This window comes from Mugil cephalus, chromosome 20 (genome assembly GCF_022458985.1).
Source record: "Mugil cephalus isolate CIBA_MC_2020 chromosome 20, CIBA_Mcephalus_1.1, whole genome shotgun sequence".
Classification (NCBI taxonomy): domain Eukaryota; kingdom Metazoa; phylum Chordata; class Actinopteri; order Mugiliformes; family Mugilidae; genus Mugil; species Mugil cephalus.
This window is the reverse complement of record NC_061789.1, coordinates 22,021,816-22,045,522: the sequence shown is the minus strand read 5'-3', so window position 1 is coordinate 22,045,522 and position 23,707 is coordinate 22,021,816. Positions and strand designations below refer to the sequence as shown.

General features: G+C 41.6%; 1 protein-coding gene across 2 annotated transcripts in view; it reads left to right on the top strand.

Moving 5' to 3' along the window:
- The window catches only part of c20h17orf75 (chromosome 20 C17orf75 homolog), a 28,026-nt gene extending 9,260 nt beyond the window's left edge, over positions 1 to 18,766 (top strand). For both annotated transcript variants that reach the window (XM_047571748.1, XM_047571747.1), the window contains 4 exons: positions 16,232 to 16,296; positions 16,425 to 16,564; positions 16,643 to 16,746; positions 16,976 to 18,766. In XM_047571748.1, coding sequence (XP_047427704.1) covers positions 16,232 to 16,296; positions 16,425 to 16,564; positions 16,643 to 16,746; positions 16,976 to 17,185 — 519 coding nt within the window. In that variant the 3' untranslated portion in view covers positions 17,186 to 18,766. The remainder of the gene's footprint in view (positions 1 to 16,231; positions 16,297 to 16,424; positions 16,565 to 16,642; positions 16,747 to 16,975) is intronic.
- The last annotated feature ends 4,941 nt before the right edge of the window (positions 18,767 to 23,707 follow it).

Sequence of the window (23,707 nt, the reverse complement as noted above, 5' to 3'; positions counted from 1 at the left end):
GTTTAAAAGAGTCAGAAACTGACGATGACTTCTTGGAACAATATGGATCCACTATCAAAACTGAAATTATTATGGAGTCAGACATTGTTGCTCAAACACAAGTTGTGTATGAAATCTCTGAGTGTTTAAATGCTATGCTATGCACGAAATTCTACTTTCTGAAAACAGTCCATGTCCCAGTTTAAAATCGAATAACTGACGGGAACATGTCCTCCGCCTTCACAGTAGGTAGCGATATGTGTCTTTTCAGTGGGGTAATACCATGTTAATACGGCCCCCTTTTCCCGTTGACCTATCATATAATAAACAAGAGCTGTTCATGCGGCAGACCGGGATTTCAAACAACCAGATGGATAATAGTTCAGCTTTTTCTAATCTCATATATAAAGTGCACGCTATTTTTATGCGCTATCTTTCAGACGGTTCTTCTACCAGCTCTGTTTACCTCCTACTTCTGTGACCGGCTTTCTTGGATGTTTTGGTTCTGGGGTCACACGCCAGCACAGTGGTTGTGCAGCACGCGCACATGCGTTATCCTTTTGTAGTTCAGTTTGGAGTGTACATGCCGGAGAAAACCGAATTCTAATCACATAATCTGGGTGTCTTTGGATAAAGAGAACTCGATTTTAGTCAGAGTAATGTGTTCACATGCACTTAAGTTCTCCAGTTAGAGTAAAGCAATAATTCATTTTTTTCACGTGCATGTAAACGCACTCTTTGATCTGCTGCACAGGGAGAGAGATCTGCAACAAAATCTTCCATTTCAGAGCAAGAAAACCTTGCCAAAACCTCGAAAAGGACATTGGGGAAGTCCTGAAGAGCGCAATGTCACAAATTGGTCACTCTGTCAGAGCATGGTATCCAGTCCCAGCTTTGGCGGTGGAGCTGTGCGAAGATGGTGAGAGTGCATCGTCGCCTTTGCCTTCACTTCCTGTGTCCTCTGTTGTATTCCCCGCTGCAACCCCTGCTTTTTCTACCACCACTGTTCCCAACCTGAAAAAGGAGACATCCTGTTTCTTATCTGCATCTCATCCATGCAGCTATAGCTGCTCATGAGGTCAATCCACAAGGTGCAACGTTACATTGTTGAGCATATAGTCAAGAGTGAAAACATTTTTCATCTCAGCTGCCCCCTGCTGCTGACATGATCGAGCACCTTCGGCCTGACACACTACCAGCAATTGACAGACTCTAGATTCCACATTTGGCCCTATACATGATGAAGATGAATATTATGCCAAGTTTATAGACACCTTTCAAAATGTTGGACAGATGCCTTCTGCATGTCTTCAAAGACTACAAGTTACCTTGAACATTGCTGTAAAAAAAAAGGAGGAATTCCTGATGCTGACAGTAACACTCATTGTGAAGATTATGATTCTGTGCCTTCTATGTGCTTGGCTTTGCTGACTTTTGGCATAATGAGAGTGGGCACTTAATAGACCTCTCCCCTTTCTAATTGATCACTTCAAACACTTACTGTCTCCAGGTCAGAACCAATCCGAGGCACAGTACGTTGGGTCATCATGGCAGCAGAGTGACATAATTTCTGAGAAAGCTCAGCCAACTGATTTACTTCCGGTGTCATCCGGTTTTGTGTTTGATTAGTGTTTTTCAGTGTCACTACCATGTCCCTTAAATGGATTTGTGTATTGGAGCAAACCGAGAGAACAGCAGCAGTACACCTTTGTGTCAACACGCATTTGTAGCTAGTCTGCATTTTAAAAAGAATCCCAACTTTATTTGAGTGGGTCAACTATTCAGTTCCTCTACCAGGACTGAGGGTGTGGGAGAGCAGAGAACAACCCGCGGAGAATATTGCTGATGAGGAGGAAGGCGATACCGTCTCTCCTGACGACGATTATGTTTTATCTCCGGGTCCTGCTGTTGTTGATTTAACGCTTCATGAAAATACTCTGAGAGGAAGGAGGTAGAGGTGCTAACTTTAAAGCAGTGGTTGGGATACATCATTTTGCCGCCTCCGACAAAGACATTCGCTTTTTCACTTGGTAAGATGTTGCCGCTGCACTGCCAAAAATATTACTTAATGCGTAAACCTGTGTATATACCATGACAAGGATGAGTGAGAACCTTGACGGACATAAACGTATGTGGGGCATTGGTAAAGCAGAACATTAAATGATAATGTGTCTGATTTGTATCACGTAGAATTGCATCCTATGACAACCTCATGTGCTTCTGGAATAATAGAGCCATCACTGCCATTGTATGATCAACTTGATAAAGGCACCTTCACAAATTCAATGACATTTACAGTAAGTCCTGAGTGGTTTATTATTTACATGTAACTGACTTTGTGTCTCTGTATAGAACATTCTACTAATTTTATCAGTTCATTACACACTTCAATTATTTAAATAATGTAACAAAATCTATTAAAAAAAAGCTCACAATATATATTTGGATTAAATGAATCCAGGTCATCATATTGAATAATAATAATAGCTAAGGACCACTTATGGAGAGCTTCAGAAAGACCTGGAACTAGCAGGTACAATTGTTTCAAAGAAAACAATAAGTAATGCACTCAACGGCCATGGCCTGTATGCACGCTCACCACGCAAGACTCCATTTCTGAAGAAAAAGTGTGTTGAAGCTCATTTAAAGTTTGCTGCACAACATTTGGACAAGCCTGTAAAATACTGGGAGAGCATAGTCTGGTCAGATGAGAGCAAAGCTGAACTCTTTGGATGCCATAACACACACCATGTTTGGAGGTCAAAATGCACTGCACATTACCCCAGAAACACCAACCCAACAGTCTGGAGGTGGGAACATCATGGTGTGGGGCTGTTTTTCTGCATATGTTACTGGAATACTTCATATAACTGAAGGGAGGATGAATGGAAAAATGTACCGAGACATTCTTGAGAAAAATCTGCTGCCATCTACCAGAATGATGAAGATGAAACAAGGGTGGACATTTTTAGCAAGACAATGATCCCAAACACAGAAAGAAAATAAAGCTACTAGAATGACCCAGCCAATCACCTGACTTGAATCCACCTGAAAATCTATGGAAAGAACTAAAATCATAGAAGAGGCCCATGGAACCAACAATTTTAATAAAAAGTATCAAATAAATATTATTAAGCGTGTTCAATACTCTTTCCCTGTGTCATTTCACATTATTACATATAACTTAATTTCTGAACTTATTTGTTTTGGTTTCTTGCTATGTATGGATTACTTGGGTTGTTACCAACACCTGGTGAAAATTTCATGTCAATAGCACCTTTACAAATATGTTTACTATGTAAAATTGCGATGTTTTCAATACTTATTTTACCCACTGTATATTTATTTCGTTCTTTGTTTACAAGACAACAAAACTAAATTCTTGACAGTTTCAATATGTCAGTTCTCAACATTGTCAGTATCAAAATAACAGAGAACAGAGAAAACAAATAACAGAGAATGTGCTCAAAACTAAACAAAAAATAAACCATCACATCATCAAATTAATATTTAGTACTCCTGCCATTAGCACGCAATATAGCTCTAATCCTGGCTGGCATGTGCCCCACAAGCCTTTCACACTGTTGATGGCTAATCTTGTCGCATTCTTCTGAAATAACTACTTTTAATTCTTCTAAATTCTTTGGTTTGCACTTTGAAACAGACCTTTTGATAATCCAACAGGTTTTCAATGGGTCTCATGTCTGTGGATTGAGCTGGTCACTCTAAGACCTGGCAAGCCAAGTTCTACTGGCCCTGGATGTGTGGCAAGGGGCATTATCTTGTTAAAACATATGATTTCGACTTCAACAGAACAGTGGACATGCAGAAGGGAGCATGTGGGTTTGGAGAATAGCACATTATTTGGAAGAGTTCAATGTGCCATAACTGACAGTGAGATGATTAACACCAGCAGCACTCATGCATCTCCAAACCATGATACTTCCAAGCTGTTGGTTCGTCTTTCTGCAGAGTGTGTCCAACTGCTGAAGGACTGCATCTGTACTTTCTTGCAATCTGGCGGGAGCTGTACCCTTCCTAGCTGAGAATCTGTATCTTCAGGTATGTTTCTTGCATTAGGTTCCTTGTTTTAGCCATTTTTTGTCTCTGAAGAACTTTCAAATGTGCTGGCTGTATATAGACACGAAGGACAGCAACAGAAAAATGTGTCTTTTAATAAAAAGAATTGCCTTCATTAGTGGATCACTGCTACCAAAATGACCCAGTAGTCAAAATTTCTTATGTATTTTTATGGAACCAATCAATTTTAAGTTTTTAAATTTAAATAACCAGCGTCGCATCTTTTCAATGCCAATATCAGTCTCAGCTTCTAACAAAAATCCAGGAAATGGAAAGATAAAAGTTAAATGAAAAAGATAAAATAATGTTTATGCTGGCTGTTATACAATATATATAAACATACAGTTTGGATCCCTTCGTCTTTTTACTTATGGCCTAGAGGTATGAAAGGATGACTGAAAAATTCCCCTGACGATCATTCAGGACAAATCTTGGAGAGACTGAATGAAAGACTTCCTTCGGTAGCAAGGACGATGACTATGCACTGGAAGTAAAATAGATGGGTAACTCCTGCTGCCATGATGACCCACTCAACTGTGCCTCTGACCTGGAGACAGTAGATGTTTAAAGTGACCAATCAGAAATGGAGCTCTTTTCAGTGCGTACAGAGATACCATGAGAGCGCAGAGTGGTCTTAATACCCAAGGATTTTTGGCACTAAATCCTTGGGCTACTAAATCCTTAACTACTCAGTATTTAAACTAGAACCACTTCATGTTGAGGAACAAACAGGCAGCACTGCAGACCATCAGTGTGCCACAAATCAGAAACCTTCATGATTTCCTACAGGTAGGATTTGCAGCAGGTCAAGCTGTCACATACATTAGGTATGTGTGTAACATCCCCACAACTTTTCCTCGGCACAGCATTTGAGGTTCCCACCCCTGCTCTCATTGTTCCTGATGTCGGAGCAGAATACCAGTCCTCTGTCTTGATTGGTATGAATACCTTGACTGTGTGTTGCAAATTGTCTGATAACACTTGAGTGGTCCGAGGTCATCAGCGGGACTTGCTTGAGGCTGGTGTAATCCGTGAGTCAGAGTCACCATTCCCAGCACCCATTGTTGCTGTCTGTCAGAAGAACAATGATGTCCGTCATTATATTGACTACAGGAAGCTGAACTTCCAAACCATCAAAGATGCATATGCTCTTCCAGACCTGGAAGAGTCGTTTTCAGCACTCTTTCAGAACCAGGTTCTCGGGGGTTCAGTGTACTCAACCTGAAATCTGGTTACTACCAGATTGAAATGAATGAAGCAGACAAACCTAAGACAGCTTTTGTGACACTTCTCAGATTCTGGGAATTTAACAGGATGCCCCAAGGCGTTTCATTCAGTTTTTGTCCCTCTCTTTTGAGGGGAGTGTCGTGGAAATTTCTCTGTTACTGGTGAAGAATGAAATAGAGACTTCTGCCGGCTGACAAGGTTTTATTTTCTTTGCAAAGAAAAGGTCAATCAACACGCGAGCGGTCAATGATGAAGAAAGACCCCGAATACGGGGAGACCTAAACATTTATACCTGAGGACCGCCCCCAGGGTACGTTTCACACCCTTTGTCTGCTGCAGGTATCGCCCCCCCTACCCAGAGTGTTTTCACACCCCTTTGTCTGCCGCAGGTATTGGCCCCCTACTCAGAGTGTTTTCACACCCCTTTGTCTGCCGCAGGTATCGGCGCCGATTCCCTTGGGTGTGTTTTACACCTGAGGTGTCCTGCAGGGTCTTGTATTTAGATGCAAGTTAAGTCTAACCATCACACAAAACCATTTGGTTCCTTATGTTAGAAAGGAGAGAGGTTGGGTGTCTCAGATGGTTAAAACAAATGAATTGAAATTGCTATTACAATTCCCCCCTTTTGATTATTGATTAATCACTAAATAGTAAAAAAAATCAAATAAATAAAATAATAATAAAAATAAGATAAAATAAAATAAAATACATAGTCGCAACTTAATTATCCGACACATTAATTCACATGGATTTTAAAATGTATCATCATGGCAGTTGTTTTAGAAAAGGAAGGAACAAAAGAATTTGAAAGAAAAGAAAGAAAAAAAATGTAAAACTAAAATGAACAAAAAGCAAACAAATAGCAAAAACAAGGCATTCTTAACATTATTTACATTAACTGTAAATTTGATTAAGTGTCATCATCAGAGTCATAATCTGAGCTGGGAAAATGATGGGGATCAAAACTGTGAAATGAAGCTGGGTTTTGATTGTCATTGTTAACGTTTACATGAACATACATAGGGGACTGGGTTATCCTTTTGGTGAGTACTTCAGATAGACATTTTAACACACATGGAATCAAGGTGCTAAGCAAAAAGAAAATAACTATGACTGGGATAATCATTCTTAAGAACCATGATGACCATCCTTGGCTCCAAGACTTTAGCCAAGAGAACCATGAGTCATCTGCTACTGGTGGGGGTTGAATGGCATCTTGCATGTGTTTGATGATGTCGGTGATGTTCTCGTATTCGTCAGGAACATAAAAACAACAAGATACATTAAGTATTTTGCAAATACCTACTTTTTCAGCTAAAATAATATTGAGAACAAGTCTGTGTTGGTTAACTGCTGTTCTAATTGCAGACATTTCAGTATTCATTAAGGTAAGAGTCATTTCAGTTTGGTTTGCTAATGAAAGAACAGACCAGGCTAGTCCATTAATTTTGTTCAGGGCAGCAGATGTCCCACCTCCTAGAAACAGGGACCAGCCAATGTTGCCGCTTGGAGAGGTCCAGGGGTTAGCTAGCACATAACCATCATATTTGGAGGGAACACCAATTATGTCTCTGTGAACTCGAAAATGCGTGGTGGATTGAATATTGTTGTCAGTAACCTTCTTATGGAAGATTTTCATATCAGTTGTAACAATTGATGGGTGACAACAACCGGACCACTGAAATTGAGGTGGCAAATTATGATGGGCCTTATTACCACAAGACCACATGATTCCTGACTGGGATGAAAGTTGTTTAAATGGGCAGGCAAATCTTGTCAGAGTATTATTAGGCCATCTCTGAGAACAATTGGTTGCTGTTGTAACATTCACAAATATTCTAGTTTGACAACTTGATTGGCCTAGGTAAGGACCTGATGATGATATTGAACAAACACAAGTCTCTGCATGCTGTAGAGGAACTTCAAATGCCATGTTACTAAAGGTTGAATGGGAATCAATACAGGTAATATTGGGATATGAAACAACTGAGGCATGGTTCCTGATTTGTTGGCCGGCAATTAGTAACATCATCATTCCCAAAGGCACAGTGCATTTTCCATGATCTTCTCTGCCCCAGGATTCTTTCATATGACCCTGTAACACAATATTTGCCGTCAGGGGTTTCGCTTGCCATTTAGCTGCAAAGGCATGACAAACCCAACAGTCACCAGGAATCTTCAACTCTTTTTTGTGTAAGAGAGCTAGGGCACATGCACTGTTGTCGTTGCATTGTCTGAGTGCTTGTTGCACTGTGTCATCTTTGTGATCAGCGATGTGCAACTTGTCGAGGTGATAGTCTATCTCGGGTTGGTGAGACTGTCTTAAAATCTGACAGTATGTTAGGAGGGGCATCATATGGGTCTGGTGGCCTATCGACTGTGATTCTAAGTTGTCTGTACATGTCCGAGCTTGGATATTCAATTCCACACCAATATGTGCCTGCATCAGGGGATTTGACATCAGAGATGGTGATCTTGGCTCCGTTGGAATTTTGAATTTTTGTTATTATAAAGCGGGGATCTCTGTTTGGAGCAAAAGTTCCATCAGTAGCGGCCACGATCAAGTGCCAATCGTGTGGGCCACAAGGGTGTTTGCATAGGTACTTGTCATATTTAGCATAATATGACTGAATTCGACCTGATCCCCAAGTTTCGGGATACACAGTGCAGGTGAAGGTTGCACTTTGTCCTTCTGTGAGAGTGATGATCTTGGCAGGTTTGTAGGTGTAGGCCTCTGTCAGCATCGTCCAACATGACAGAATCAGGACCAGGTGGTGCATGGTGTAGTCTAATGGGAAGAGGTCTGCGTCGTTAATCCTGCTGTCGAGTTGTGTTTGTTGAATTTACGGAGTTATTCCTTGTGTCATCCTCTCCTTGTGCTCGTCCGTCTTCGCGCTGTCCGTCTTCGCGTCGTCCGTCCTCGCGTTGTTCAGGTTGACAGCTGAATTCCTCTGCTAGCTCAGGGACCTTCCTGCAGTGGCTGGCGTGAATCCACGTTGCTCTCTCAGCGATCTTGAAAGCAGTATGCGTTGTCAGGAGTACCTGGAATGGACCTCGCCAACGTTTGGAGTGCCAGTGCTTCCTTCTGAAGTCCTTTACCACCACCCAGTCGCCAGGCTGGAAGTCATGTAGTAATGTGAAGGCTGGTAGTGGAAGGGCTGATTTTACCTGTTGAGAGATTTGAGAGAGAGTAGACGATAAGTTTTTGCAATATTGTAACATGCCATCATCAAATGTTCAAATGGTCTATCTGGTGGTGGGTGTGCGGCGTGTGTGATTGTTTTGGTTTTACCTGCGTTATGTGTTGCACAAACCATACATGATTGACAAAACTTCTGCGCATGAACTGAAAAACCTTTGGTGAACCAGTGTTGAGTTATGGCATCCAACATCCCCCCTTTTGACACATGATCCAATCCATGTGTCAATTTTGCAAAGTGAGGAAAGAAATGTTTGGGCAGGCAAGGTTTGTTATCGGGTCCCCGCCACACTGCTTCTTTCTGTGTGGCACCACAGCGTCTTCAAGAATGGCATAGTTTGAAATGAATTGTCTACAATAAGAGCACATGCCAAGAAATGACATCATTTGCTTCTTTGTGATAGGTTTTGGAAGATTCTGAATTGCCTCTACTCTTTTTGGTGAAAGTGTCTTCCCTTCAGAAGTGATGACATGACCTAAGAAAACAACTTTTTCCTGAACAAATTGCAGTTTGGATAAGCTGGCTTTATGACCACCATTAGCCAGATGTTTCAAGAGTTGTAAGGTGTCGACTTCACACTGTTCTTTGGTTGGGCTGCAGATCAAAAGGTCATCAACATACTGTAACAAAGCAGATCCTGGGGAGAGAACAAGGGATTCAAGGCTTTGTCTGAGAGCTTCATTGTAAATGGTGGGACTTTCACAGTAACCTTGGCATACGCGAGTGAATATGTAGCCTCGTCCATTGAAGTTGAAAGAAAACCAGAATTGACTTTCTGGATGAACTGGAACACTAAAGAAAGCATTAGAAAGATCCACCACTGAAAATTATTTTGCATTAGATGGAACCTGAGACAAGATGGTATAAGGATTTGGAGCATTTGGCGCTCTGGGTTGAACTGCTGCATTTACTGCTTGCAGATCCTGAACAAAACGCCATTGTGTTGGTTGATCCTTATCTCTGATTTTCTTGACAGGGAACAAAGGTGTGCGCACTGGAGAGTCATCACAGGGAATAATTACTCCTGCTGCTTTAAGAGACTCAAAGACTGGTGTTATGCCATCAATGGCTTCTTGTTTAAGAGGATATTGTGTCTTGCAAGGTCTAAAATCTGATTTTGGAGTAATGACAACAGGTTCACAGTTTTTGATGAGGCCAACATCATACTTACTAACAGCCCACAGTGTCTTAGGGACCTCCTGGAGGGCTGCAATAGCTGTTGCTTGTTCTTCGGACAAAAAAGAAAAAGATTTAGAAGCGCTTTTAGGTACCAGCTGGATTGTTCTTTGAGTGTGCACAACAGATGGAAAACTCTTAGAGTAACACTGCAGTGTTGGTGAAAAAAGAATAGATCGATCAGATGTTTCTTGCCAATCGGCTGCGCGCTGATATGATTTTATAAAAGGGCCCAAATCTTCCCAATTATCTGATGTGTGTTTTGCAAGTGTGATATGTTTTTTAAACTGAGAGACCCCCTTTTTGGGAATCCAAACTGCCCTACCGGAGGTCCAACCTCGACGGAATTTTTACTCCCCATTCCAAATGGAGGTCATGCACGACAATTACAATACAGACGTCTCTGTAAGGATCACTTCTTTAAGGAACAAGTAACAAAGACCTGATCACTTTGTCTGTGCTACAAGCGAAGGAAAAAGCAAATCACTTCGTTTTATGGCTACAAGTGATTTAAAAAACCGTCACTTCGTTTATGCTACAAGCGAAAAAAGCAAGATCACTTTGTCTGTGCTACAAGTGAAGCAAAAAGCAAATCACTTCGTTTATGGCTACAAGTGATTTAAAAAACCTGGTTACTCCGTTTAAGGAACAAGTAACAAAGACCTGGACGATTGTGTATATGTGAGAAATGGAAATGCTAAGCCAATTTTAAACCCAAATTTTAAAGAAAGGAAAACTTAAATGTCAATATTTCAGTGCTCACCAGATGAATTTTGCTGAAGTATGTTCGTGGAAATCCCAGTGGCGACGATCTGGGGCGTTTGCGGTCAGGCCTCCCTTCTCAGAAGAGAATTTTGAAGTTGGAGGCTGAAAAGTTTTTCTTCCAGGATGGCCTGTCACTGTCCGTGTCCCGTCCCAGACGATCGCTCGAGGGATCCCACTTCTGACACCAAATTGGCGTGGAAATTTCTCTGTTACTGGTGAAGAATGAAATAGGGACTTCTGCCGGCCGACAAGGTTTTATTTTCTTTGCAAAGAAAAGGTCAATCAACACACGAGCGGTCAATGATGAAGAAAGACCCCGAATACGGGAAGACCTAAACATTTATACCTGAGGACCGCCCCCAGGGTACGTTTCACACCCTTTGTCTGCTGCAGGTATCGGCCCCCCTACTCAGAGTGTTTTCACACCCCTTTGTCTGCCGCAGGTATCGGCGCCGATTCCCTTGGGTGTGTTTTACACCTGGGGTGTCCTGCAGGGTCTTGTATTTAGATGCAAGTTAAGTCTAAACATCACACAAAACCATTTGGTTCCTTATGTTAGAAAGGAGAAAGGTTGGGTGTCTCAGATGGTTAAAACAAATGAATTGAAATTGCCATTACAGGAGTGACACCTCCAGCCACTGCGTGGGGTCGTTCACCCATTTCTCGGTCGGTAGATGGACATACTGCTCCTATTTTTAATTATTTTTTTTCTATCCAACTTTGCTGATCATCGCTCTGCAACAACATTATGTGTCTGCCTGAATAATGGTAGACATTACACCCGCTTTTCAGGAGATAAATACTAGCAACGCAAAATAAACATTGATTGGGGTGGATTTGTATTTACCGATGATGGTATGTTTTCACCCTAATGGGTACGCGACCTTTCCAGTGACGTAAGGTTACTCCGCCCACACTCGGATACTTCAAATACGGATATGGGGCTCATGTTGGGGCGGAGTTAAAGCAGCCTGAACGTTGAAACCCACCCTCCCAACTCTACACTACCAGATTAGCTCAGGCTACTGAGCTAGGCTAATCACTATCTGAGGTGCTAGTAGTCGGCTAACACGGCGGTCTCGCTCCTGATTTGATGACTTTTGTCCTGACTGAAATATAATATATATTATATATTAAATACCGTTTAGAGATTAATGTCTTTAATTAAAAATATATATGTTAGAGTTATGTTACAAGTTATGGGTCACTTTTAAATTAGTTCTTTTGCAAGCAAATACTAATACATACAAATAAATCATTAATCATAATAATTTTAAAAGCAAAAAGGACAAAATCAAAATCATGAAACATCAACACTAAAGTTAACCTTTCTGGGCTGTAATGAAAATCGGAGTGATGACTTTCAAAGTGTTCGACCTGCAACTGTATGCGACATATCATCCGACCTGCGACTGTATGTTCTGAACACTTGGGTGAAGAGAGGAGCAGAGCTGTCAACTCATCACCTGGTGGTGAGTTGGATCAGATGGCAGGGGAAGATGCTGCATAGACCTGGTAGGCGCAAACGGATAGTGAGGGTCTGCTGGGAATGCCTGGCGGAAGAACCTGTCAAGATGGTCTTTAACTCCCAACTCTGACAGAGCTTCAACCGCGTCCCGAGGGTAGTGGGGGACATTGAGTCCGAATGGGCCATGTTCCAAGCCGCCATTGTTGAGGCGGCTGTTGTGAGTTGCAGCCGCAAGGTAACTGGTGCTGGTTGAGGTGGTAACTCCCACTGCTGGTGGACACCAGAGGTGAAGGGAGCCGTCAGGCTGACGAAGGAGGCCTACAGGGCAAGGTTGGTCTGTGGGTCTCCGGAAGCAGCTGACCAGTACCAGATGGCTAAACAGTCTGCAGCCAGGGCAGATCGCTGAGGCAAAAACTTGGCTGTGGGAGGAGTTTGGTGAGGCCATGGAAGAAGACTATCCATAGGCTCCAAAGAGGTTCTGGCAAACCATCCAGCGCCTCAGGGGCGGAAGACAGCAACTTGCCCACACCATTTTTGGTGGGGGCGGGGTGCTGCTAACATCTCCTGGGACTGTTGCCTGGCGGTGGAAGGAATACTTTGAAGAGCTCCTCAATCCAATCAACATGAGTCTACTCAGTCAGTTTACTCCTCAGTCTACGCCAGGGTGCTGGAAAAGAGGGTCTGATCGATAGTATCTCAGATCGAGGAGGAACAATGGAGTTTTATCCCGGGGCTTGGAGCCACGGACCAGCTCTTTACCCTCACTAGGGTGCTGCAGGGGAAATGGGAGTTTGCCCAATTTGGAGAAGGCTTACGACCGTGTCCCCAGGGCCATCCTGTGGGGGCTGCTCCGGGAGTATGGGGTGGATGGCCTCTTGCTAAGGGCCATTCAGTCCCTGTACCGAAGGTGCGTGTTCTCTGTAGATTTGAGGGGTACTGATCTGGCAAAAGGTCTCTTCCCATTGATGGCAACTTCAGTTTGAACTCTACCATCATTGCTGGCCATAACCTGGGTTACTTTACCCACAGGCCCCAAACCCCTAGGCACATGGGGGCCCACAAGTGAAACCATTGTTCCTCCATTTTACAGCTGTCTTTCTGCCATTTATGACTTGATTGATCTCACTTCTGTCTCCCACATACAACCAAAGTGAGGAGCATTTGGTGGGCTGAAGTGTAAATGTGTTTGTTGTTTTCCAAATGTTCCTTTAAAGTTGGGTTGAGTTTGGAGAATGCTCTTTTCATCTCCCTTTCTCCCCTTTAAATTGGTACCACAATCAGATAATAACTAGTGTTGGGCATGTTTTTAAATAGTAATTAGTTATAGTTACTAGTTACTTCTTCCAAAAAGTAATTGAGTTAGTTACTGAATTACTCCACTATAAAAGTAACTAGTTACTAGGGAAAGTAACTATTACGTTACTCTTCTTCTTTTAAGTTTAATCTTAATCTTTGTCTAATAATTTGGATTTTTTTCTAAGCAGGTTTCACAAGCCAGTTGCATAGAGTAGAATTGCATAGACACGCATACGTGATCTTTCAGAAGGCTGCTAATATTAGAATAAATCACTGTGTCCTGCACAGAGCCCGATATCTGCTGCCAGATCCCCCCTTTTCTCGGATGCAGAGGGCTGCCATGATCATTAAAAACAAGTGTGGGAGATCGCTAGACAAGCTGTATATAAACACAGTCGCCGTTCACCTACCGTCAGGTCCATAAATATTGGGACATCAACACAATTCTCATCTTTTTGGCTCTATACACCACCACAGTGGATTTGAAATGAAACAATATGTGCTTTAACTGCAGACTTTTGACTTGATGGTATTTACATCCAAATCAGGTGAACGGTGTAGGAATTACAACTGTTTGTATATGTGCCTCCCACTTTTTAATTGACCAAAAGTAATGGGACAATTGGCTGCTCAGCTGTTCCATGGCCAGATGAGACAAAGATCAACTTGTACCAGAGTGATGGGAAGAGAAGAGTATGGAGAAGGAAAGGAACTGCTCATGATCCAAAGTATCCCACCTCATCAGTGAAGCATGGTGGTGGTAGTGTCATGGCGTGGGCATGTATGGCTGCCAATGGAAATGGCTCCCTTGTATTTATTGATGATATGACTGCTGACAAAAGCAGCGGGATGAATTCTGAAGTGTTGCGGGCAATATTATCTGCTCATATTCAGCCAAATGCTTCAGAACTCATTGGACGGCGCTTCACAGTGCAGATGGACAATGACCCGAAGCATACTTTGAAAGCAACCAAAGAGTTTTTTAAGGCAAAGAAGTGGAATGTTATGCAATGGCCAAGTCAATCACCTGACCTGAATCCGATTGAGCATGCATTTCACTTGCTAAAGACAAAACTGAAGGGAAAATGCCCCAGAACAAGCAGGAACCGAATACATTTCCAGTAGAGGCCTGGCAGAGCATCACCAGGGATGAAACCCAGCGTCTGGTGATGTCTATGCGTTCCAGACTATGGGCTGTAAGTGACTGCAAAGGATTTACAACCAAGTATTAAAAAGTGAAATTTTGATTTATGATATTTTAATTTGTCCCATTACTTTTGGTCCCTTAAAAAGTGTGAGACACATATACAAACTGTTGTAATTCCTACACTGTTCACCTGCTTTGAATGTAAATACCCTCAAATTAAAGCTGAAAGTCTGCAGTTAAAGCACATCTTGTTTGTTCCATTTCAAATCCAGTGTGGTGGTGAATAGAGCCAAAAACATAAGAATTGTGTTGATGTCCCAATATTTATGGACCTGACTGTATGCACTTCCATTAATGATTGTGTAACAACACATTTGATTTGTTTGATTGAAAAAAAGGAAAAAAATCTCTGCCCTTCAGAGATCAGTCTTATGGGAGTAGACCAAAACTTGTTTTTGAGCTGAAGCTAGCCTCAATCAAATTGGAGAGAGGGGTAGAAGAGGACTCTGAGTGGAAATCTCTTTACCAGCTTTCAAGGAGGCCACAAAACATAGGTTTACGCAAGTCAGAGGGAATCTCCTGGGCTGGAGCTGGTGTTGTAGGTCAGTGGGTAACAGGCAAGTAGAGGTATAATGGGCCCTTGTGCCATCTGTCTTGAGTGATGTGTTCTTAAATAGTTTTACCTCTTGATGAGCTCCTCGTTCCTATAGGGAAGGACATCTACCGGCCACAATTGGTCCGTGTCACGCTTTAACTCAGCAAGGGCTTGTTGACGAGGTAAAAAGACACTGTGGTGTGTCCTGTGGCCCTTGGAGAGCCCAGCCCACTTGGGTGTTCACTGCTACAGTTTCCCTCTTAGGACCAAATGACATATGAACAGGTTTGACAGGAGTTATAAGGCGGGGGTTGTCAGCTCCAATGAGTATTGTTCCTGGGATTCCTGTTCCTGATCCTGGGATAATCCAACTGTGTAGTCTTCCCTGGACGTTCATGCTTTTTTATTTTGCTGAGCTCACCATGGTGTTCTTTGTGCTGAAAAAATGGTCGCATTACTTACACTTGCACTGCATGTGAATCACTTTAAACCAGTATTTTTTAACTATAGTTTGAATATAGCTAGAATAAAGTAAAATGGTCAGTGTCCAAACTGCACTTATCATGTATCATTGAATAAATGAGTCTTGCACAGTTACATTTTAATGTCACATTCACATTGCTCTCATTACCTTCATCAGCATTATTTTATGCTCTGATTAGGCATAATCAGAGCAATCCCCATATCATGTAGCTCGCCCTTGTGCCTTCAAATGAGTTGTGACTGATCAGAGAATGGACATGGGCCTTCTGGTGTCTAGCCAAAGAATGTTGTTAGTGGGGTTTTTGGGTTCTATGGGTTTATGGGACGGGCCTCTCTGTATCAGGCCTGTTCCAGTGCATCCCACAGATACTTGATCAGTTTGGGATCTAGTGAATTTGGTGGCCAGGCCAACACCTTGTGCTGTTTTTCTTGTTTTTTTAATTGTTTCTAAACTGTGTGTGTATGTGTGTGTTTGTGTGTGTGTGTGTGTGTGTGTGTGTGTGTGTGTGTGTGTGTGTGTCAGGGTCAGGGTCAGGATGCATCCTGCTGGGGATGGCTGTTGCCATCAAGGAGTGTCATTGTTATGGTGTGGGGGTACCTGGTGTGGTCTAGGTGGGTGGTACATGTCTAAGTAACATCCACAAACATGAATGTCAAGTCCCAAAGCTTCCTAGCAGAACATTGTATTATCGCAAGACGGTCAATGTTATTTATTTGTCCTGTCAGTGGGCGTGTGGTAAACATTTTATCATACTCAAAAAGCTACTGACTTATGCTACGCTGTGCATTTCATCCACTGAACTTATTGTGTACAGGCTCTGAGTCAGACACATGTGGAGATCATCAATTCAGATGAGAGGACAAAGACTGATGTGTGCAGGTGAGCCAGATGACCGTCACCCATATTAAAACCCAAAACTACTAAAGGGAAAAAAAGATGCAGTTCCATCTGTTATGCATGTCCATATAGTACAATATGCAACTGCTGTTTGTTGTATCCTGTGCCAGGTTCATCAAAGCAGCCAGTTTGCAGGGCTTGTCCCAGCAAGACACCACAGCAACTTCTCTGTGCAAGCCCATGTCAGAGGAAACACAATCAGAACTGATTATTGACTGCTCCACCAGCCCACCCACACTCACCAATTCTGGTAAGTCATGTGTGAGTTATTTGTAATTGTTATATGTATTGCAACCATTTGTCTAACAAAGATGTTTTCTCCCCTAAGTCAGTAATCGTTTCTGTGATGACTGGATTCAGGCATTTCTAAACTCTGCAGAGCGTTGCAATCCCTTCCTTCTCAGGCAGATTCTGGAAAACTTCAAACTTAAGGTTGGAAAGTTGCAAGTAGTTTATAGCAAGGCTTGTGTAGTGTCTGGATTTGGTTTTCTGATTGTAAAGACAAGTTAAGACAAATCAAACATATGTCAATTATCAACTGGTCCACAAATTTCACAAACTGTTGCACTCAATTCCTATTTTTTCTTGTTTTTCACACTGATCTCTTTCATTTTTTGAAATTACTACTACCCTTTTATCAATTACCACTCCCACTCTACAGGCTATCCAGGACATGAACAGCCTGAAGCGATTTGTGCGACAGGCAGAGATGAGTCACTACGCCCTGTTTCGCTGCTACCAGTTCCTACAAAGCTGTGGAAATGCACATGTGTTGCTGAATAATTCCAGGGCAGAGCACAGTGATCTGCCTGAAGCCTGCAGCGTAATTATTGTCCTGGAGGAGTTCCTCAGGGAACAGGCCCAGGCCTGATTCCATTACAACATGATTTTGTCTGCGCTAGCATACTACCAAACCCTAAACACTACAGCTTATGGAAAACATTCAGTGTCCTAATACAAAGTTTGCCATGTTGAAAATTTGAATATGTTACGGCGGACACATATATAAATCTATGAAAAGTAGGTTTCTTATGCTGGCACTATTCTTGCCTCAGATCACCATAAAACACTGACAACATACTAACACTTAGCTTTCTTTAACAAATAATGTTTTGTTAAGTCACTGTCTTAAATGGAAAACTGCGCCATTAGTGCACGTTCAGATCGCCAGAAGTCTCAGGTCGGACCTCCCGCTGTGAGCTGCGTGCCTGTTTGTTCCTCCCTCATACGCCATTGTGTCATATCAGTTCACATTTCACAGATAAACAATGGACAGCATAGTGTATTTTTTAACGCTTTCAGTTTGATGATGGCTTGTAGAATGGTCCGATCAAACCCCCGCTCTTTCAAAAGGTTCTTGATATTAGAATAAATCCCTCCTACACAGAGCCCGATATCTACCACCGAATCTCACGGTCTTACCAGTGCGCTGTCATGATGTTAAAAAAGTCTGAGATGTGGCTATATAAGCTGTATATAAACAAAGTCGCACATGCATTCCCTGATCAGTCCAATTTCCTAAACATGGCTTAGGGCTTATTCAGTATGCGCTTCCATTAACGATTGTGTAACAACACACAGGCGGTCCAGTGAACAAATCAGAAAGTACAGGCAGATACATCAACGCCAGAGCGAAAACCCAGGTTGACGTGGCATTCCTGTTCACATCAAAGCTGAGCCGATAAAATCCCGCCCGAGTCTAAGTCGACAACTTACATTAATCTTATACCGAATTCATTTCATAAAGAATTCATCTCAACAAAAGCTTCTATTCACAGAAGTGAAATTATCTTTTGTGTATTTGATGCCCAAATGTTCTTTTATTCTGTATTTTATTTAATTGTACTGGTTTTATTCTGGCAAGAAATTTGCCAGAATTTCCCAAAACACTTTTGCATGCTTTTACGTATTACTTGGTTTGCTTACATTTCATCCTAATATCTACACTACTAAATTGCTTAGATTTGATGAATATTGGTACTGTTTGTATATGATGTATGTCTAGGAAATTGATATTAGATATCTGTTCAACACTAAGTCATATAGTGTAATTTTTGCATGTTGTGTAGATTCTTTATGGTTACAGATGTCTTCACTGACTTCATGAGAGTGGTTTGGGTACTATATCAAAAATATGGAGTGAGAAGAACATTTCTGACTATAGGAGGTTTTATGAAATTAATACTGGTAGGCTTAATTTTTTTAATACCCTCCCTAAATAATAAAAGTCTAAAGTATATAATACAGCAAGGTAAATGCTGGTATGTACTTAAACTGTGAACTATGTGATATGTACATGAGTAATTTTGCTATTGTGGGCAATTGTGTAAAGCGATACACAGCATGCATGTGTATATTATGTAGTACTATATAGTATGTGTATGTCTGTACATGTTCTCTGTAGTTACAAATGATTGTTTATAATGAGCTGAAATAAATGCTACATAACCTCTTTGTGTGGTTGTCTAGTATACAAAGAAAATGTGGCATTTACACTTGTTATTTTTCGTATCGTATATACAATTAATTTCACTTAAATCTACAATGTAACATTGTTACATGACATAAATGGTCTTGCTCTTATATAGCGCTTTTCTACCTACTCAAAGGTACTCAAAGCGCTTTTACATTCGCTCACACAAGCACACACACATTCACACAGTTGGGAGCAATTGGGGATTCAGTGTCTTGCTCAAGGACACTTTAGCATATGGCACACTCGGGGTGATTGAACCGCTGACCCTTCGGTTTGTAGATAACCCGCTCTACCTACTGAGCCGCGCCTCAAAACTGACCTAACCTGAGCTTAGATTACAATTATTCTGCTGTGTTGTCATAAAATAAGGTAAGATGCATCAATTAGTCCAACAGGAGTAATGCTCTTAAGAAAACAAATTGCAAAGAAATTAAATATATGAAATAAAGAGAGATACAAAGGGTGTGATCCTTTTGGTGTAGAGATAACTGAGGGGCAATGCTGTGGTGAATCCCCTGTGGAGCCCCTATGCTCATCAGCCCAGTTCATACCTTGCATTAACAGCCATCTTGTGGAATCTGATCACAAGTGACCAGTGTAAAGCACAGTTGTGCACTCTCAGGACGCTTTGAGGTTGCATTGAGAGATCTGATCTCTGACTGCATTTGGAGGTGGTCTTGGTTGCATTTGTTCACTTTTCTTTGGTAGAAACACAATGTAATCCCCTCCAGGCAGGTTGGCAGACTCTACAGTCATAGAAAGTGTTCAACAGAACACATGTTGATTTTCTTTATACATTGCAATATAAGTCTACCAGCAGCATTACTGCATTACATCAACTGTCAAAATTTAACATTCAATAGTAAAAATAGTAGTAAAAACAAAAATGAAAACACAAAATTATTAGTTTTCATTATTTTTTCCTGTGTTAATCTTATGATTTGAATGTGGTATTGAAATCAAAAGCATTGCCTGTACACAGACATTATACAATATAAAAAGGCTTCAGAAAGGCAGTCTCCGTCTCGTCTGTCCACTGTCTATACTTTTGAGAAACTCTCTATGCACTGCTCTCAAAACTACAAAATCATGGAATTGATAAACTGGTCTCTCAATGCAGCTGGCTAAACGATGGACACGTGGGAGAGGTGGCAGGTTGTGTGTCTGGAGGACATTGAAGGCATCTACCTATTCGGAACCATGATTTCAGGTCTTTTGCTGATTGGATTAGGCACTGCCCTGATTTATCGAGGAAATCAAAGAATGGAGACAGCTGTCCAAAGCCCCACATGCGGAAGTGCAAAAAGATGCATTTTATCAAGTGGCAACTTGAGGCTGGTTGCAAAAGGGAGCAAATCCCCATAGACCCCCATGTTAAAAAGCCCAACTTTACAGCATTATTAAACATGTTTACAGCCTGGTTAAAAAAAAAAAAAAAACCTTTTGGTCTCAATCGTTTATTTCATTATTCGTGACAACTGTACGGGGGGTGAATTTTTATCTAACTCATTCATTTATTTTTTATTAACATTTAAAATTCTACATAATTAAGGGTGTTCCTGCTTTGAGTGACAGGCGCTGCCAGAGGCTGCTAGCTGCTAGCCCTGGTCTCTCTGCTAGTCCTGACCTGAGCTAATGACAACCTTTCGGCTGAGTTTGAGGTTTTGGTTCATTTGGATCATTTTAAATAAAAAGTAGCGGTTGTCTGCTTTGCTGCACCTCCCATAAGACCATCCGGTAAATGAATTTGGAGAATTATTCTTATGGTCGGTGTCAGTGCCCAATGTAGCTAGTCTGGTAGCTGAAGTTAACTATCTAATTAGCCAGCTAATGAATAAACCTTAGGCTAGCCTTCCAGCGAAGCTCCGGTTTGTTAGCCAGACTAACGGGAGGCTATCAATCAAACTGCCACCAAAGTCAGAACGTAAATAATAATTAATAATACTTTGAAGTGAAGTGTGTAATTTGGGAAATATCAATCCACCACGTAAAGTACGAAACATCAATGTCTCGTTCATGTTACTTTTTCCATACGACCAATGTTACAGTAAAATACGGAAATAAATATTAATCTTATATGATAGTATGGGTTCATATATAACGTTACACCATTGAAACAAGGTTATGAGTGGGAGCCTCTGTGTCGTCCATTAATTTCTGATGATGGACACCTCGTCGGGCATTAACTCTTACGTACTTTAAGTTAGACGGTAATATAAATTAAGATTGGGGAAACAAAACGTGAATATGTGTAATAATATTCTGTACACATACACATTATGTACATATAACACATACATTATTTTACATCTTACATTTTACGTCTGTTTGTGTAAAATTCAGGTGATCCAGATGTTCTACATGAGATGAAGAACTGGACTATCAGGACTTCAAATCTGGCAGAGAACACTTTGAAAGTCATCACTCCATCGCCAATTTTTATTATAGCTCTTGGGTTTTCAGGGGTTAGGCCTTCAGCCTGTGTATTACACTGGGAAAAATCAGGAAGAATGTTACTTCCGTTATCTCACCATATAAGGAGTTGTTTTCCGCTTTGCTACAGCTTGCTCACAGATTAGGATACATCACACCCAATATTTCATACACTGGAAACCAGATAAAGCTTATTGACTACACATAGAAACTCACTGACACATAAGAGGTAGTGTTCCTCCCTTCTGGATGGGCAGTGTCTAGGCAGAATAAGGTCACTGTACGTGCTTGAAGGGGGGCTTTTGTTTTTTTCTACTCCTCAGGTGGATTGATTGAAGTCACAGTGCTGAAATGAGTACTACTCTCTGTGTACCAAATAAATATCCTAAACGTTGTGTCGCGTGATTTGTGCGTACGTGGACTATCCTTTCCAAAAGGTATAAAGATCCTGGGCTGAAGGAGAGGAAAATATCCTCCTTCGACAAACTGGGGGCTCCAGGAAATTCCAGGAAAATGAATTTAGAGGACTGGAGGACAATCTCTTATAGCCAGCGACTGCAACTAAGTGAAAAGGTGAGCAGAAAACCTCTTAACCAAATTTCTGTATGTCTATGAGACATTACGTGGCTGTGAGAGTATGATTCAACAGTAGTACTGTTGGTAAGAATAAAACACAGAGAATACGTATGGATTAGTTGTATAAAAAGGACCAGAGAAGGGTTTCGAGGTCCCCTCATCCAGATAGTCAGGCCCGATATTGCCTGATTGTCTGAATGTAAATGACACCCTCTGAGTGTAAGACACGAGAAGGGCCAAATGGCACGGTTTAAAGGCCAGAGGGGTCTGATCAGCCCCCAAATAGGAATACGAATAGGAATTAGGGTTTAAAAGGTGACTCTTTGTCTGAATACTTAGGCTTGTAGATCGCCTGGGTATTCAGAGAATAAAAGCTACCACTTCGAAAGCTCGAGTAGATCAGTCTAGGAGTTAGGGTTTAAAACAGACCTGGGCATTTTACGGCCTGCGGGCCACATACGGCCCTTTGGGCATTCCTGTCTAGCCCGCGGTATGTCAGTCATAAGCACAAATGAACAAGTATTTATACCATGCATGCACGACTGTGTTGCTTTTATTTTGAGCCATGATGTATTATTTACGTCATTGCACTGTTAGTTTGTAAATTCTTCAAAAAGTAAGATTGAAACAGCTTCTTGCCATCTATTAACCCTCAAAAGCCTGAACGGATCGCTGGCATCCGTCAAAGTGGCCGATTTTGAATTACTGTAAGTCGCAGTGGTTTGCGCTATTGACAATATTCATTGTGACTGAACACTGGTTAGTTGTACTTTTGCCTGGGAGACCTTTGTGACATCTCAAGGGTATAACTAACTTTGTTTTTAACAACAAACTCCTCCAAACAACTCTCTCTTGCTGGGGCTCTGCGATCGTTACTCTCCAACCTGCAGCCGACAGCAGTGGTGCGCCATCATTACTGTAATGGCAGCATTTTTTTCTAGAAAGCGCAACTTGAATATTGTCCATCGGGTAGTTACGGTAATTCAAATAATTAAAGCTTCTCTTTGTGGGCAGACATTTGGCTGAGAACTCGGGACATAGCGTGCCATACCTCTCAGCTGGCCAGAGTGTGTGAGTGTGTTGACAGTATGTGTGATTCAGACACAGCTGAAGCAGGGTCATTAGGAGCCCATATAAAGGAAAGGAGGGACAGAATAAAATAATCCTTCCCGGAGAAAAGATCCAAACGAAGGAAGGAGAAAAAAAAGGATCATATAACATTTACAAGCATGCATTTTAGCAATTGCTTTTATAGCCACAATAGCATTCCAGTGTAAGCAGTCTAGACCGGAGAAAATCAAGAAGATAAGGACGGACTAACGAGGACAACCGCTGCGACAACTGGTGAGATACCACCTCCATACACAGCACAGGAAGCGCAGGCTAATGCACCAGCATCAAAACATCTGTATGTGGACACTAGGACTATGATGGAGAGAGCAGGACAGGACAACTCTAATGAACAGTATAGCCCAAATAATTTGTTTGTACAGATGCCACAAATGATTGTAACCAAAGGCATACTTACAGTTTACAGTTACTTACATACTGAATTAAAAACCCATGACGGGGGAGGCTGTTGAGCAAGCATATAAAGAAGAGGCAAGAGAGGAGCAGTTAAAAGAAATGAAAAGTACGTTGAATGAATTAAAAGACAATATGGCCAAATTAACCATTAAAGCCATTGAAGTGGAGTCAAGGTCAAAATATGGAGACACAGGAGGGAGTGAAGAAGGTAGTGAGGGAGATAGAGCATGGGGGTGGAAGAAAGTGGGAGAGAACACTGCAGAACAGATTGAGGCCTTGGAAAGATTAGAACATGGACTGCACCACAGTTGTAACAAACCGTGTCCCAAACATACCAGTACAGAAAGAAACAATCATGGAGCAAGAGCGGAATCAGACCGT